This window comes from Oncorhynchus nerka, linkage group LG22 (assembly GCF_034236695.1).
Source record: "Oncorhynchus nerka isolate Pitt River linkage group LG22, Oner_Uvic_2.0, whole genome shotgun sequence".
Classification (NCBI taxonomy): Eukaryota; Metazoa; Chordata; class Actinopteri; order Salmoniformes; family Salmonidae; genus Oncorhynchus; species Oncorhynchus nerka.
The window spans coordinates 70,459,852-70,474,525 of NC_088417.1; the positions used below are offsets into that span (position 1 = coordinate 70,459,852).

At 43.6% G+C, this 14,674-nt stretch overlaps 1 protein-coding gene across 2 annotated transcripts in view; it reads right to left on the bottom strand.

Annotated features, from left to right (window-relative positions):
* LOC115105580 (glycerophosphodiester phosphodiesterase domain-containing protein 5-like) overlaps nt 1–14,674 on the bottom strand; it is a 60,468-nt gene that overhangs the window by 4,061 nt on the left and 41,733 nt on the right. For both annotated transcript variants that reach the window (XM_065007351.1, XM_029627772.2), the window contains exons 8-15: nt 14,382–14,527; nt 12,405–12,487; nt 10,257–10,407; nt 9,810–10,031; nt 9,544–9,689; nt 9,210–9,357; nt 1,054–1,136; nt 115–227 (exon numbers count right to left, since the gene is read on the bottom strand). In XM_065007351.1, the coding sequence (XP_064863423.1) occupies nt 115–227; nt 1,054–1,136; nt 9,210–9,357; nt 9,544–9,689; nt 9,810–10,031; nt 10,257–10,407; nt 12,405–12,487; nt 14,382–14,527 (1,092 nt within the window). The remainder of the gene's footprint in view (nt 1–114; nt 228–1,053; nt 1,137–9,209; nt 9,358–9,543; nt 9,690–9,809; nt 10,032–10,256; nt 10,408–12,404; nt 12,488–14,381; nt 14,528–14,674) is intronic.

Below are 14,674 nucleotides of genomic sequence, written 5' to 3' on the forward strand. Positions count from 1 at the left end.
AAGAATTAAAAACTTTGACCCTCACTCTTTTCCATTCTTGATTGGGTCAAGTGGGTTAGTTCGACCATGGTGCTGGCAACACCATTTTTTCCCCCTTTTCCTGTGTTTTGGTACCTGAGAATATGAGCTTCTCCTTCATGATGTTGACATCCCGGCTGGGCCTGCGCGCCACAGCACTCAGCATGATCTGCTCTGGATTGTAGTTCTGCATGCCACTCATCCTCCACCTGGTGCAGCACAGAGACGCACAGCACCGTCAGACACACCGTTAGAATCAGTGGAGGCTGCTGAGGGGTGGGCAGCTCATAATAATGGCTGAAATGGAGTCAACGGAGTGGTATCAACCACATGGAAACCATGTTTTTGACGTGTTTGATACAGTTCCATTGACTAGATTCCAGCCATTATTAAGAGCTGTCCTTCAGCAGCCTCTACTTGTTAGAATTGATAAAACATTGATAATTGATGAATACATTAAGACAAATGAAACCTATAGTGTTCACTGAGTTCATGAACATTAGAGCCACACGAGAAGCTCAAGGATAGAAGACAGATAAGACAGAAAACAAGGAAGCAACATGAGCCAGTGAAGTCACCTCAGTTACCTGATCACATGATAGCTGACAGACGCCAGAGTGCAGCAGAGAAACGTAGCATGCAGATCAGGAAGAACAAAGGACAAACAAGGCAAAGAGAGAGGAAGGAGGAAGGAACAAGTGAGAGATAGTGAGAAGGAGAGAAATGGAAAGACAGTGATGAGGAGAAGAATGAGAGAGTCAACAAAGAGAACGCGAGAGAGCAGAAAGGCAGGGCAGTGAAAGGGAAAGAGCAGAAGAGTCAGTTGAGAAGCAGAAGGCTATGTAGCACAAAGCTCATCACAGAGATCAAAGTAGACTCAGACCTCTACAACTACACAACAGTTAAACTTTTACAGTGAAGCAGACATATAGTATTAATGCAGTGTAAAGTATGCTGCAAATATAACTGCTCATAGCGAAATGAGAAGGAAATCAAGTTTGATAATAGAATCTCAATAAAACAATGGGTACCTACTTTTGAAAGATGAATATTCCTATAACTATGGCGATGGAGACTAGATCGGAGGTGATCCAGACCAAGCAGTATTTATCTGGGCTCTGGAACAACAAGGCAGCCAATGAGAACCAACATCCTCCACCACTAGATGGAAGCATAACCACACAAACATACAGTACATCTCAGTGCCTCTCATACATTTTTTTGCAGAAGGAGCTCTATTTTGGTGGCGACTGGTAAATTCTAATGCCTGAATTCCATACTTTTTTGAGTTTACCTCCCAGATTAGAAAAATTTGTTGTAATAGAATCTCTTGAGATTAGTTTTATTTACAGTTTTACTGCAAGATATTAATTGCCACAATGTTTGTCTGAAAATTCTGTATTTTATTAAAACAGAAAAATTCATTAAATAGCTCACAATTATATTGAAAAATAAATTAAAGGTTTTGTTTTTCCAGGTTTCTGTTTTTATTTTTTTATTAGAAAAACCACAAAATTGGATGCTCTAAATCCACAACAATGCTTAAACCATATTTTGAAGTCTGGGAAAAATCAAATGAATTTTAAACATGATGCATATAATCATGATATAATCCTTCCAGGTAAGCATAGGCTACTTTGTAGTTAACATTAAATTGACAAGCTTTTTGGGAAAGTCTTTCATCTACCAGAAGAGTGTTTTCATTAGCATCATTGCTAACATCTACACAGAGTGGTATTCTTGTTGCTTCTTCAGAACGTTGCAGGAAATTCAAAATCACTGATGCATTCTGTTCATGTCTTATGATAAACTTGGGCAAACTAATACGTTTTCAATACATTTAGTTGATTCACTACTAAGGTCAATACATATTTGAAAATTGTTCAATTCTGTTTTAATGCCTATATTCCGTGAGGGCCTGAATGATCATATTTGGACTAGAATGAGGCTCTCCAATACCTATTGTTCCTGCAGTGGTGATTCACCATCTTCATCAAATTATTTAATAAATAATCTGCAGACAATCGGCAAAAAGCCTAGGCCTACCAGTAGCCTATGCAAATTAGAGAGCCAAATGAACGGCTCTCTTTAACCAATGCGATTCATTAGGCTGCACTCACTACCTATGTTTCCATTAACTTGTCCAGTGATTTATTTTTTACATGTAGAAAGTTTGCATAGAAAATAGATACAACAATTGCCTGCTTGGCTGTGTTTCCATGTAACTATCATGTGTTGATAAAAAACAGCTGGATGTAATGATGTCATACCAAAAACCAACAGTATTGAATAAAAATGAAGTGGTTGAAGTGTTTCCATTACCCAATTAGGCAAACTGCTCATTAATAAGGGACAGATCTAAATTTACTGGGGGGGAGGGGCTGGTCCAACACAAGGTGTCATGAAAAAAATGCACTCCCCTCCCCAACGTAAAAAACTTTTTCACATGACCCTCACCTTGAACGAAGGCACCGGAGGAGATGGCTGCTGTTTTACGGGCTCCTAACCAATTGTGTGTGTTTTTGCACGTTATTTGTAATTATTTTGTACATAATGTTTCTTCCACCTTCTCTTATCAACGAAAAGAGCATCTGGATATCAGGACAACGATTACTCACCTCGTACTGGACGAAGATTTTTTCTTTAACAAGTCGAACGCAAAGGATTTATTTCAGACACCCGACAAGGCCCAAACCCCCGTCATTGGCATGAATAAGAGACAGAGACATCGGGGACGTAGGTCAGGGTTCTTTGTAAGGATCCGATAGCAAGTGAGTACTACCATCAGTCCTATTAGCCAATGTGCAACCATCATCATCAACAAAATGGATGAGCTCCGATCAAGACTATCCTACCAATGGGACATAAAAAACGGTAATATCTTATGTTTCACCGAGTCGTGGCTGAATGACGTTATGAATAACATACAGCTGGCTGGGTTTTCGGTCCATCGACAAGATAGAACAGCTGCCTCCGTTAAGACAAGGGGTGGTGGTCTGTGTCTATTTGTAAAAAACAGCTAGTGCACAAAATCTAATATTAAGGAAGTCTCAAGGTTTTGCTCACCTGAGGTAGAGTATCTCATGATAAGCTGTAGATCACACTATTTACCAGGAGAGTTTTCATCTATATTTTTCATAGCTGTCTATTTACCAGCACAAGCTGATGCTGGCACTAAGAATGCACTCAACGAGCTGAATAAGGCCAAAAGCAAACAAGAAAATAATCATCCAGAGGCGGCACTCCTAGTGGCCAGGGACTTTAATTAATGCAGGGAAACTTAAATCTGTTTTACCTCATTTCTACCAACATGTTACATGTGCAATCAGAGGAATAAAACTCGAGGCCACCTTTACTCCACACACAGAGATGCGTACAAAGCTCACTCTCACCCTCCATTTAACAAATCTGACCATAACTATATACTCCTGATTCCTGCTTACAAGCAAAAACTAAAGCAGGAAGTACCAGTGACTCGCTCAATAAGGAAGTGGTCAGATGACACAGATTTTTTTTAATTTCTCTGTTATTTTACCAGGTAAGTTTACTGAGAACACATTCTCATCTACAGCAACAACCTGGGGAATAGTTACAGGGGATGAATGAGCCAGTTGTAAACTGGGGATTATTAGGTGACTGTAATGGTTTGAGGGCAAGATTGGGAATTTATCCAGGACACCAGGGTTAACACCCCTACTCTTACAACAAGTGCCATGGGATATTTAATGACCTCAGAGAGTCAGGACACCTGTTTAACATCCCATCCAAAAGACAGCACCCTACACAGGGCAGTGCCCTGGGGTATTGGAATATTTTTTTAGACCAGAGGAAAGAGTGCCTCCTACTGGCCCTCCAACACCACTTCCAGCAGCACCTGGTCTCCCATCCAGGGACTGACCAGGACAAACCCTGCTTAGCTCCAGAAGCAAGCCAGCAGTGGTATGCAGGGTGGTATGCTGCTGGTTAAATGCTAAGCTACAAGACTGTTTTGCAAGTACATACTGGAATATGTTATTGGATTCTTATTCTTCCGATGGCATTGAGGAGTACACATTTACATTACATTTAAGTTACACCACATCAGTCACTGGATTCATCAATAAGTGCATCGATGACGTCATCCCCACAGTGACCATATGTACATACCCCAACCAGAATCCATGGATTACAGGCAACATCTGCACTGAGCTAAAGGGTAGAGCTGTTGATAACTTCCGGCGCCGACAGAGATGGCCGCCTCGCTTCGCGTTCCTAGGAAACTATGCAGTTTTTTGTTTTTTTACGTGTTATTTCTTACATTAGTACCCCAGGTCATCTTAGGTTTCATTACATACAGTCGAGAAGAACTACTGAATATAAGATCAGCGTCAACTCACCATCAGTACGACCAAGAATATGTTTTCCGCGACGCGGATCCTGTGTTCTGCCTTACAAACAGGACAACGGAATGGATCGCATGCAGCGACCCAAGGAAACGACTCCGAAAAAGAGGGAAACGTAGCGGTCTTCTGGTCAGACTCAGGACAAGGGCACATCACGCACCACTCCCCAGCATTCTTCTTGCCAATGTCCAGTCTCTTGACAACAAGGTTGATGAAATCCGAGCAAGGGTAGCATTCCAGAGGGACATCAGAGACTGCAACGTTCTCTGCTTCACGGAAACATGGCTTACTGGGAAGACGCTATCCGATGCGGTGCAGCCAACGGGTTTCTCCACGCATCGCGCCGACAGAAACAAACATCTTTCTGGTAAGAAGAGTGGCGGGGGCGTACTTTATTTAACTCTTTGCAAACTGGAAACCATTTATCCGGAGGCTGCATTCATTGTAGCTGGGGATTTTAACAAAGCTAATCTGAAAACAAGACTCCCTAAATTTAATCAGCATATCGATTGCGCAACCAGGGGTGGTAAAACCCTGGATCACTGTTACTCTAACTTCCGCGACGCATATAAGGCCCTGCCCCGCCCCCCTTTCGGAAAAGCTGACCACGACTCCATTTTGTTGATCCCTGCCTACAGGCAGAAACTGAAACAAGAGGCTCCCACGCTGAGGTCTGTCCAACACTGGTCAGACCAAGCTGACTCCACACTCCAAGACTGCTTCCATCACGTGGACTGGGACATGTTTCGTATTGCGTCAGATAAAAATATTGACGAATACGCTGATTCGGTGTGCGAGTTCATTAGAACGTGCGTTGAAGATGTCGTTCCCATAGCAACGATAAAAACATTCCCTAACCAGAAACCGTGGATTGATGGCAGCATTCGCGTGAAACTGAAAGCGCGAACCACTGCTTTTAATCAGGGCAAGGTGTCTGGCAACATGACCGAATACAAACAGTGCAGCTATTCCCTCCACAAGGCTATTAAACAAGCTAAGCGTCAGTACAGAGACAAAGTAGAATCTCAATTCAACGGCTCAGACACAAGAGGCATGTGGCAGGGTCTACAGTCAATCACGGACTACAAGAAGAAACCCAGCCCAGTCACGGACCAGGATGTCTTGCTCCCAGGCAGACTAAATAACTTTTTTGCCCACTTTGAGGACAATACAGTGCCACTGACACGGCCTGCAACGAAAACATGCGGTCTCTCCTTCACTGCAGCCGAGGCGAGTAAGACATTTAAACGTGTTAACCCTCGCAAGGCTGCAGGCCCAGACGGCATCCCCAGCCGCGCCTCTAGAGCATGCGCAGACCAGCTGGCCGGTGTGTTTACGGACATATTCAATCAATCCCTATACCAGTCTGCTGTCCCCACATGCTTCAAGAGGGCCACCATTGTTCCTGTTCCCAAGAAAGCTAAGGTAACTGAGCTAAACGACTACCGCCCCGTAGCACTCACTTCCGTCATCATGAAGTGCTTTGAGAGACTAGTCAAGGACCATATCACCTCCACCCTACCTGACACCCTAGACCCACTCCAATTTGCTTACCGCCCAAATAGGTCCACAGACGATGCAATCTCAACCACACTGCACACTGCCCTAACCCACCTGGACAAGAGGAATACCTATGTGAGAATGCTGTTCATCGACTACAGCTCGGCATTCAACACCATAGTACCCTCCAAGCTCGTCATCAAGCTCGAGACCCTGGGTCTCGACCCCGCCCTGTGCAACTGGGTACTGGACTTCCTGACGGGCCGCCCCCAGGTGGTGAGGGTAGGCAACAACATCTCCTCCCCGCTGATCCTCAACACGGGGGCCCCACAAGGGTGCGTTCTGAGCCCTCTCCTGTACTCCCTGTTCACCCACGACTGCGTGGCCACGCACGCCTCCAACTCAATCATCAAGTTTGCGGACGACACAACAGTGGTAGGCTTGATTACCAACAACGACGAGACGGCCTACAGGGAGGAGGTGAGGGCCCTCGGAGTGTGGTGTCAGGAAAATAACCTCACACTCAACGTCAACAAAACTAAGGAGATGATTGTGGACTTCAGGAAACAGCAGAGGGAACACCCCTATCCACATCGATGGAACAGTAGTGGAGAGGGTAGCAAGTTTTAAGTTCCTCGGCATACACATCACAGACAAACTGAATTGGTCCACTCACACTGACAGCGTCGTGAAGAAGGCGCAGCAGCGCCTCTTCAACCTCAGGAGGCTGAAGAAATTCGGCTTGTCACCAAAAGCACTCACAAACTTCTACAGATGCACAATCGAGAGCATCCTGGCGGGCTGTATCACCGCCTGGTACGGCAACTGCTCCGCCCTCAACCGTAAGGCTCTCCAGAGGGTAGTGAGGTCTGCACAACGCATCACCGGGGGCAAACTACCTGCCCTCCAGGACACCTACACCACCCGATGTTACAGGAAGGCCATAAAGATCATCAAGGACATCAACCACCCGAACCACTGCCTGTTCACCCCGCTATCATCCAGAAGGCGAGGTCAGTACAGGTGCATCAAAGCTGGGACCGAGAGACTGAAAAACAGCTTCTATCTCAAGGCCATCAGACTGTTAAACAGCCACCACTAACATTGAGTGGTTGTTGCCAACACACTGCCATTGACACTGACCCAACTCCAGCCACTTTAATAATGGGAATTGATGGGAAATGATGTAAATATATCACTAGCCACTTTAAACAATGCTACCTTATATAATGTTACTTACCCTACATTATTCATCTCATATGCATACGTATATCCTGTACTCTACATCATCGACTGCATCCTTATGTAATACATGTATCACTAGCCACTTTAACTATGCCACTTTGTTTACATTGTCTACATACTCATCTCATATGTATATACTGTACTCGATACCATCTACTGTATGCTGCTCTGTACCATCACTCATTCATATATCCTTATGTACATATTCTTTATCCCCTTACACTGTGTATAAGACAGTAGTTTTGGAATTGTTAGTTAGATTACTTGTTGGTTATCACTGCATTGTCGGAACTAGAAGCACAAGCATTTCGCTACACTCGCATTAACATCTGCTAACCATGTGTATGTGACAAATAAAATTTGATTTGATTTGATTTAGAGCCGCCTCTTTCAAGGAGTGGGACTCTAATTGGGACGCTTATAAGAAATCCCCCTATGCCCTCTGACGAACCATCAAACAGGCAAAGCGTGAATACAGGACTATGTTTGAATAGTACAACACCGGCTCCAACACTCGTCGGGTGTTGCAGGGCTTGCAAACTATTAGGGAAGTACAGTCGCAAGCTGCCCAGTGAAGCGAGTCTACCAGACAAGCTAAATAATTGCTATGCTTGCTTCGAGGCAAGCAACACTGAAGCATGCATGAGAGCATCATCTGTTCCGGACGACTGTTTGATCACGCTCTCAATAGCCGATGTGAGTAAGATCTTTAAACAGGTAAACTTTCACAAGGCCGCAGGGCCAAATGGATTACCAGGATGTGTACTCTGAGCATGCACTGACCTACTGGCAAGTGTCCTCACTCATATTTTCAACCAGTCCCTGACCAATTCTGTAATACCATAGTCTCCTAGTCCCTGCCGCTGAAAAGCATCCCCACAGCTTGATTCTGCCACCACCATGCTTCACTGTAGGGATGGTGCCAGGTTTCCTCCAGACGTGATGCTTGGCATTCAGGCCAGAGAACCTTGTTTATCTTGGCCTGATAGTCGGTTAGGTGCCTCTTGGCAAACTCCAAGTGGGATATCATGTGCCTTTTACTGAGGAGTGGCCCCTTTACCATAAAGGCCTGATTGGTGGAGTGCTGCAGAGATGGTTGTCCTTCTGGAAGGTTCTCCCATCTCCACAGAGGAACTCTGGAGCTCTGTCAGAGTGACCATCGGGTTCTTGGTCACCTCCCTGACCAAGGCTCTTCTCTCCCGATTGCTCAGTTTGGTCAGGCAGTTAGCTCTACGAAGTTTATTGATGGTTCCAAACTTCTTCCATTTAAGAATGATGGAGGCCAAGGTGTTCTTGGGGATTTTTTTTGGTACACTTCTCCAGATCTGTGCCTCGATACAATCTTGTCTCAGAGCTCTACGGACAATTCCTTCGACCTCATGGCTTGATTTTTGCTCTGACATGCACTGTCAACCGTGGGACCTTATATAGACAGGTGTGTGCCTTTACAAATCATGTCCAAACAATTGAATTTACCAAAGGTGGACTCCAATCAAGTTGCAGAAACATCTTGAGGATGATCAATGGAAACATGATGCACCTGAGCACAATTTCGAGTCTCAAAGCAAAGGGTCTGAAAAGTTATGTAAATACATTTTTTTTAAATTTTATTATTTTTAATACATTTGCAAAAATGTCTAAAAACCTGTTTTCGGCTTTGTAATTATGGGGTAGTGTGTAGATTGATGAGGGGGAAAAAAAGATTTAACCAATTTTAGAATATAACTGTAATGTAACAACATTTTCTACATTGCAAAATAATAGTGAAGACATCAAAACTATGAAATAACACATATGAAATCAGGTTATAGCCAAAAGAATCAAGGCGAAGGGTGGCTACTTTGAAGAATCTCAAATCTCAAATATATTTTGATTTGTTTAACACTTTTTTGGTTACTACATGATTCCATATATGTTATTTCATAGTTTTGATGTCTTCACTATTATTTTGCAATGTAGAAAATTTTATTACATTACAGCTATATTCTAAAATGGATCAAATATTTTTTCCCCCTTCATCAACGTAGAAAACAGTAAAAATAAAGAAAAGGCGGAGCTGCTTACCATAAGCCAGATGGGGTAAGGCACCTTGCGGAGGACCTGAGGGGTGTCAGAGGAGACAGAAGACACCCCGCTGCACCACAGCACTGAGTAAAGCCACGGCTCATTCACCGGGTACACCGTCACACTCATGTTGTTTGCCAAGAAGTCCCTACAAAGACAAATAGTTATTGGAAATGCTGGCCTGTGAGTAATACAGGGTGAGGTTAGGGATTTAGATAACATTTGTGGACCTACCAGATAAGATTCTTGGGGCATGTCCGGTTAAGATTGTGGAAGATCACAGCATGTGAAGGGTTAGGGTTAGTGTTTGAGAGTAACAGTAGGTATGTCTTACTGAATGTCCTTGTTGCTGGCCTGTGAGTAGCGCAGGGTGAGGCTGCTGATGCCTCTGTGTCTGAGCTCCTCCACTGACAGCTTCTCCAAGGAGGTCTGCTGCAGCCCCCTGACACGGCCCCTGTCTGTGTCCGGGGTCCACGTCACCTAAAGAGCAATAGGGCACAAGACACAGGGTAAGAGACTGGACCTGCTTTTTGATTCACACTTTTCTACCAATATTACTAATAAGGATTCAGTGAGACCCATAAACAGAGTCCTTCTCACTCTCTTCTGTGATATCCCAGACCTCTGGACGGCCCACAGGGTGTCCATGATCCAGGTCTTGTAGTGTGGGTGTTCTGGGGGAGGTCTGCGGAGATACAACAGGGCTGACCGGTTGGCCCTGGCAGCCAGACGCAACATCTCTACCAGGCTACACACTGTCAGGTTCCGTATCCGGTTCCGGTCCCTCCCTGTCAGAGACTCAACAGTCCAGAAGGGGTCGTTCTGGAGAGACAGAGAGGGTATTTATTTTATGAGGTGATGCAAAAAAAGATACATTCTAAAATTGTCTCGGTGTAGGGAGAGGGAGACTAGAGAAGGGAGAGACAAAGAAAAAAAGCAATACAAGGAGAAAGAGAGTGTCATAGATACTGAGAGAGAGAGAGAGAGAGAGAGAGAGAGAGAGAGAGAGAGAGAGAGAGAGAGAGAGAAGGAGAGAGAGAAAGGTACCTCCAAAAACCACTGCCCCGCATTTAGAGAGCGAATCTCTGTCCAGTTGAAGAGAGAGGCGTCCTCGTGCTGCCTGTCTGGAAAGACCTTGGCAATGTCAGTGGTCCGTTTCAAGGTGCGGTCTCGCATCAGGAAAGGCACCCCGTCCAGACTGGAGGGGAGAGGTGGGACCACAGATTTACATCACTGAACCAGCAACATATGTCATTCACACTTATGTCACTGCTTTCATAAATAAAGAATACAGTGCCTTGCGAAAGTATTCGGCCCCCTTGAACTTTGTGACCTTTTGCCACATTTCAGGCTTCAAACATAAAGATATGAAGATGTGAAGAATCAACAACAAGTGGGACACAATCATGAAGTGGAACGACATTTATTGGATATTTCAAACCTTTTTAACAAATCAAAAACTGAAAAATTGGGCGTGCAAAATTATTCAGCCCCCTTAAGTTAATACTTTGTAGCGCCACCTTTTGCTGCGATTACAGCTGTAAGTCGCTTGGGGTATGTCTCTATCAGTTTTGCACATCGAGAGACTGACATTTTTTCCCATTCCTCCTTGCAAAACAGCTCGAGCTCAGTGAGGTTGGATGGAGAGCATTTGTGAACAGCAGTTTTCAGTTCTTTCCACAGATTCTCGATTGGATTCAGGTCTGGACTTTGACTTGGCCATTCTAACACCTGGATATGTTTATTTTTGAACCATTCCATTGTAGATTTTGCTTTATGTTTTGGATCATTGTCTTGTTGGAAGACAAATCTCCGTCCCAGTCTCAGGTCTTTTGCAGACTCCATCAGGTTTTCTTCCAGAATGGTCCTGTATTTGGCTCCATCCATCTTCCCATCAATTTGAACCATCTTCCCTGTCCCTGCTGAAGAAAAGCAGGCCCAAACCATGATGCTGCCACCACCATGTTTGACAGTGGGGATGGTGTGTTCAGGGTGATGAGCTGTGTTGCTTTACGCCAAACATAACGTTTTGCATTGTTGCCAAAAAGTTCAATTTTGGTTTCATCTGACCAGAGCACCTTCTTCCACATGTTTGGTGTGTCTCCCAGGTGGCTTGTGGCAAACTTTAAACTACACTTTTTATGGATATCTTTAAGAAATGGCTTTCTTCTTGCCACTCTTCCATAAAGGCCAGATTTGTGCAATATACGACTTGATTGTTGTCCTATGGACAGAGTCTCCCACCTCAGCTGTAGATCTCTGCAGTTCATCCAGAGTGATCATGGGCCTCTTGGCTGCATCTCTGATCAGTCTTCTCCTTGTATGAGCTGAAAGTTTAGAGGGACGGCCAGGTCTTGGTAGATTTGCAGTGGTCTGATACTACTTCCCTTTCAATATTATCGCTTGCACAGTGCTCCTTGGGATGTTTAAAGCTTGGGTAATCTTTTTGTATCCAAATCCAGCTTTAAACTTCTTCACAACAGTATCTCGGACCTGCCTGGTGTGTTCCTTGTTCTTCATGATGCTCTCTGCGCTTTTAACGGACCTCTGAGACTATCACAGTGCAGGTGCATTTATACGGAGACTTGATTACACACAGGTGGATTGTATTTATCATCATTAGTCATTTAGGTCAACATTGGATCATTCAGAGATCCTCACTGAACTTCTGGAGAGAGTTTGCTGCACTGAAAGTAAAGGGGCTGAATAATTTTGCACGCCCAATTTTTCAGTTTTTGATTTGTTAAAAAAGTTTGAAATATCCAATAAATGTCATTCCACTTCATGATTGTGTCCCACTTGTTGTTGATTCTTCACAAAAAAATACAGTTTTATATCTTTACGTTTGAAGCCTGAAATGTGGCAAAAGGTCGCAAAGTTCAAGGGGGCCGAATACTTTCGCAAGGCACTGTATGTTTCTGTGGCAATGTAAGGGAAAAAAAGAGCCTGTAATAAAAGGCCTATAATGCATTGAAAATGAATGGATGTGAGATTAAAATGGTCTTAAAACATGTTGACTATATCAAAGGCAGTGACAGAATGGGGCTCTTTAGATTTGCTCTATAACCATTTAAACCCTGAGATTGTTGCTATTGATTAGTTCCCAGTCTACTGTAAAGAACTCATTGCTCCAAACATTGAGGTGGTAGGGTGGGGTGGGGTAAGGTTATTGGCTGGTCGAGTATGGTTGGTTACCTGACGGTGACGTCGGCCTCCAAGGAGCTAACCCCCTGCTGCAGAGCCTTGTTGAAGGACATCAGGGTGTTCTCTGGAGCCAGCTACAGCACAGGACACAGACAGAGAGACAGCCTTAGAGAGGTATAATGGGTTATTATGGGTTGTTAGAATCTGATGGTGGTCATTTGATCTAGTGGTGGGTGGCATTATTATTTCACTATTTTAATAAATAGGTAAAAGGTCAGCAAAAGAGGTAATTGTATGTGCGGGAGTTATCTTTTATCAGAAGCTTTTTAAACGTTGTACAAATGGTGCGGTTGGTGAGACCTGTACAAAAGCCATTGATCTTTCTAGCAAGTGGATGTCAGAGAGGCACGTTTACTTAAACAGAGAGGCATTTACAGCAGTACACCTCTGACATCATCATTTCAATTAAATAAATCCTCGCTCTCTGTGAAAGAGACAGGTATCTACACCACAACTCAAACCTACTACAGCCGTACAATGTTAGACATACTAATCCACTTCTGAATATATTGATCCTTTGATTTCTCCAGAGGGAAGAGGTCCTTGTCTGAGTTTGTAGAATAAAGCTCATAGAAAGACAGAATAATGAATCTATCTTGTCCTTTGGGAAGCAGCTTTCAGGCACTGGTCTCCTGTCTCCTTCCACAGACAGCTACCATATTACCCATAGCAGGAGTCAATAGAGGCAAGCCCTGACGGGCTGAAAGTGTGTGTTTGTGTTTTTGTGTTTGTGGAGTGTGTGTTTGTGATTTGAAGGCAGGTAGACAGGCAGAGTGTGTGTCTGGGCTACAGTGTGAGTGTGTATTTGTTTAAAGCAAGTGGTCTGGAACAATGTTTACTTACCCAGCTGCTTCGGGACAGGACAGTTTATTGTGTTCCCTACCAACAGTAGAAAACAAACCAAACATCTACAATCCTAACAAATGTGCTCTCGATCAATGAACCTACTGCTACTCCGTTGGGGGAGGGGGGCGACATATGGAATTGTTTTAAGAAGGTCATACAATGGATCCTTTAGCTATTTGATCTACAATTTTAGGACCACTTTAGGTCTAAAAAATATATATACACATGTTTGATAATATATAGAATTTGGCCTTTAATAAAATACTATAGCCCATAGAAACAAATTGAATAACACATTCTTGAATCACAAAAAAGACAGTCCAAAAATAAATCACAAAAAATAAGGTATTGAAGTGTCTGTCCTATATCTATATGTCAGGAAATATTTGTGTATTTTTTTTTACACATGTTTAGCCCCTTTTCACAAAACTACCTCCATACTTATTTTAATTTGTATGGGTTACCTTTAGACGAGTCCCGTGACACTTTTGAGGGGTCAAAATAGAGAACATTGTGTTTGTGAGAGTCTCCCCTTTCTATAGAGTGGTTTGTATTAGTTTGTAGGCCAAACCGTTTGCATGCTAATACGTTTTTGTGAGAAGACCAGTTTTCGGGATGTCTCCTTGTCTGACAAACAGCGTTGTAGCTCTGCCACTTTCCACCGCAGATGTGGAAGGGTGACATAGGTGGTTTCGGTGGATTGAAACACAGCCTATGCAAAAATATATCTTTAGCTTAAACTAAAAAATAATTATTACCGGTTCGTCAATAGATTCTAGGTTATACACTGACTGGACAAATGCTGTTTGTCTGGCCCTATTTGGCCTGCACTCATTACCAGGTCAAGGCAGCACAGTCAGTGCATGTCACAAAGCAGACCTGTTTGAACCTGATTGTGAACTCCACCTATCCAATGAACTGTTTCATTGTCCAGCAAGTAAATAGTGTTCGCTAATGGGGCTCTTTATTGGGGCTCCAAGACATTCAGTACATTCATTACCCTGAAGCAGAACAGCTCTCAAATTGAATGTGATTGTGAACTCCAGCCACCATTATCGCTTATACATATTTAATAATTAATGATCTACATGAAGAGGCTAGAGAGTAGAGCCATTGCCTTACCATTGGCGCTCCCCGTCGACCAATGACGTCAGGTCGTGATTTGAGGCTGTTCTTGTCCATGATGCAGGGTGAGGAGATGGCAAGGGGAGCCATGTAGAGGGCGAGCAGGACACTCAGGTAAACCAGCAGCAATATCATGTGGAACTCTGGGAAGGAGGAAGACCACAGAGTGAGGACATTAGGTCTCACAAATTTCTGAATGCTGCTGCAGTTATTGTTCGTTATCAAACATCTTAATGGTTATAATGGTTTACAATGATATTAATTATGATGTAATGTAATATGTACAATAT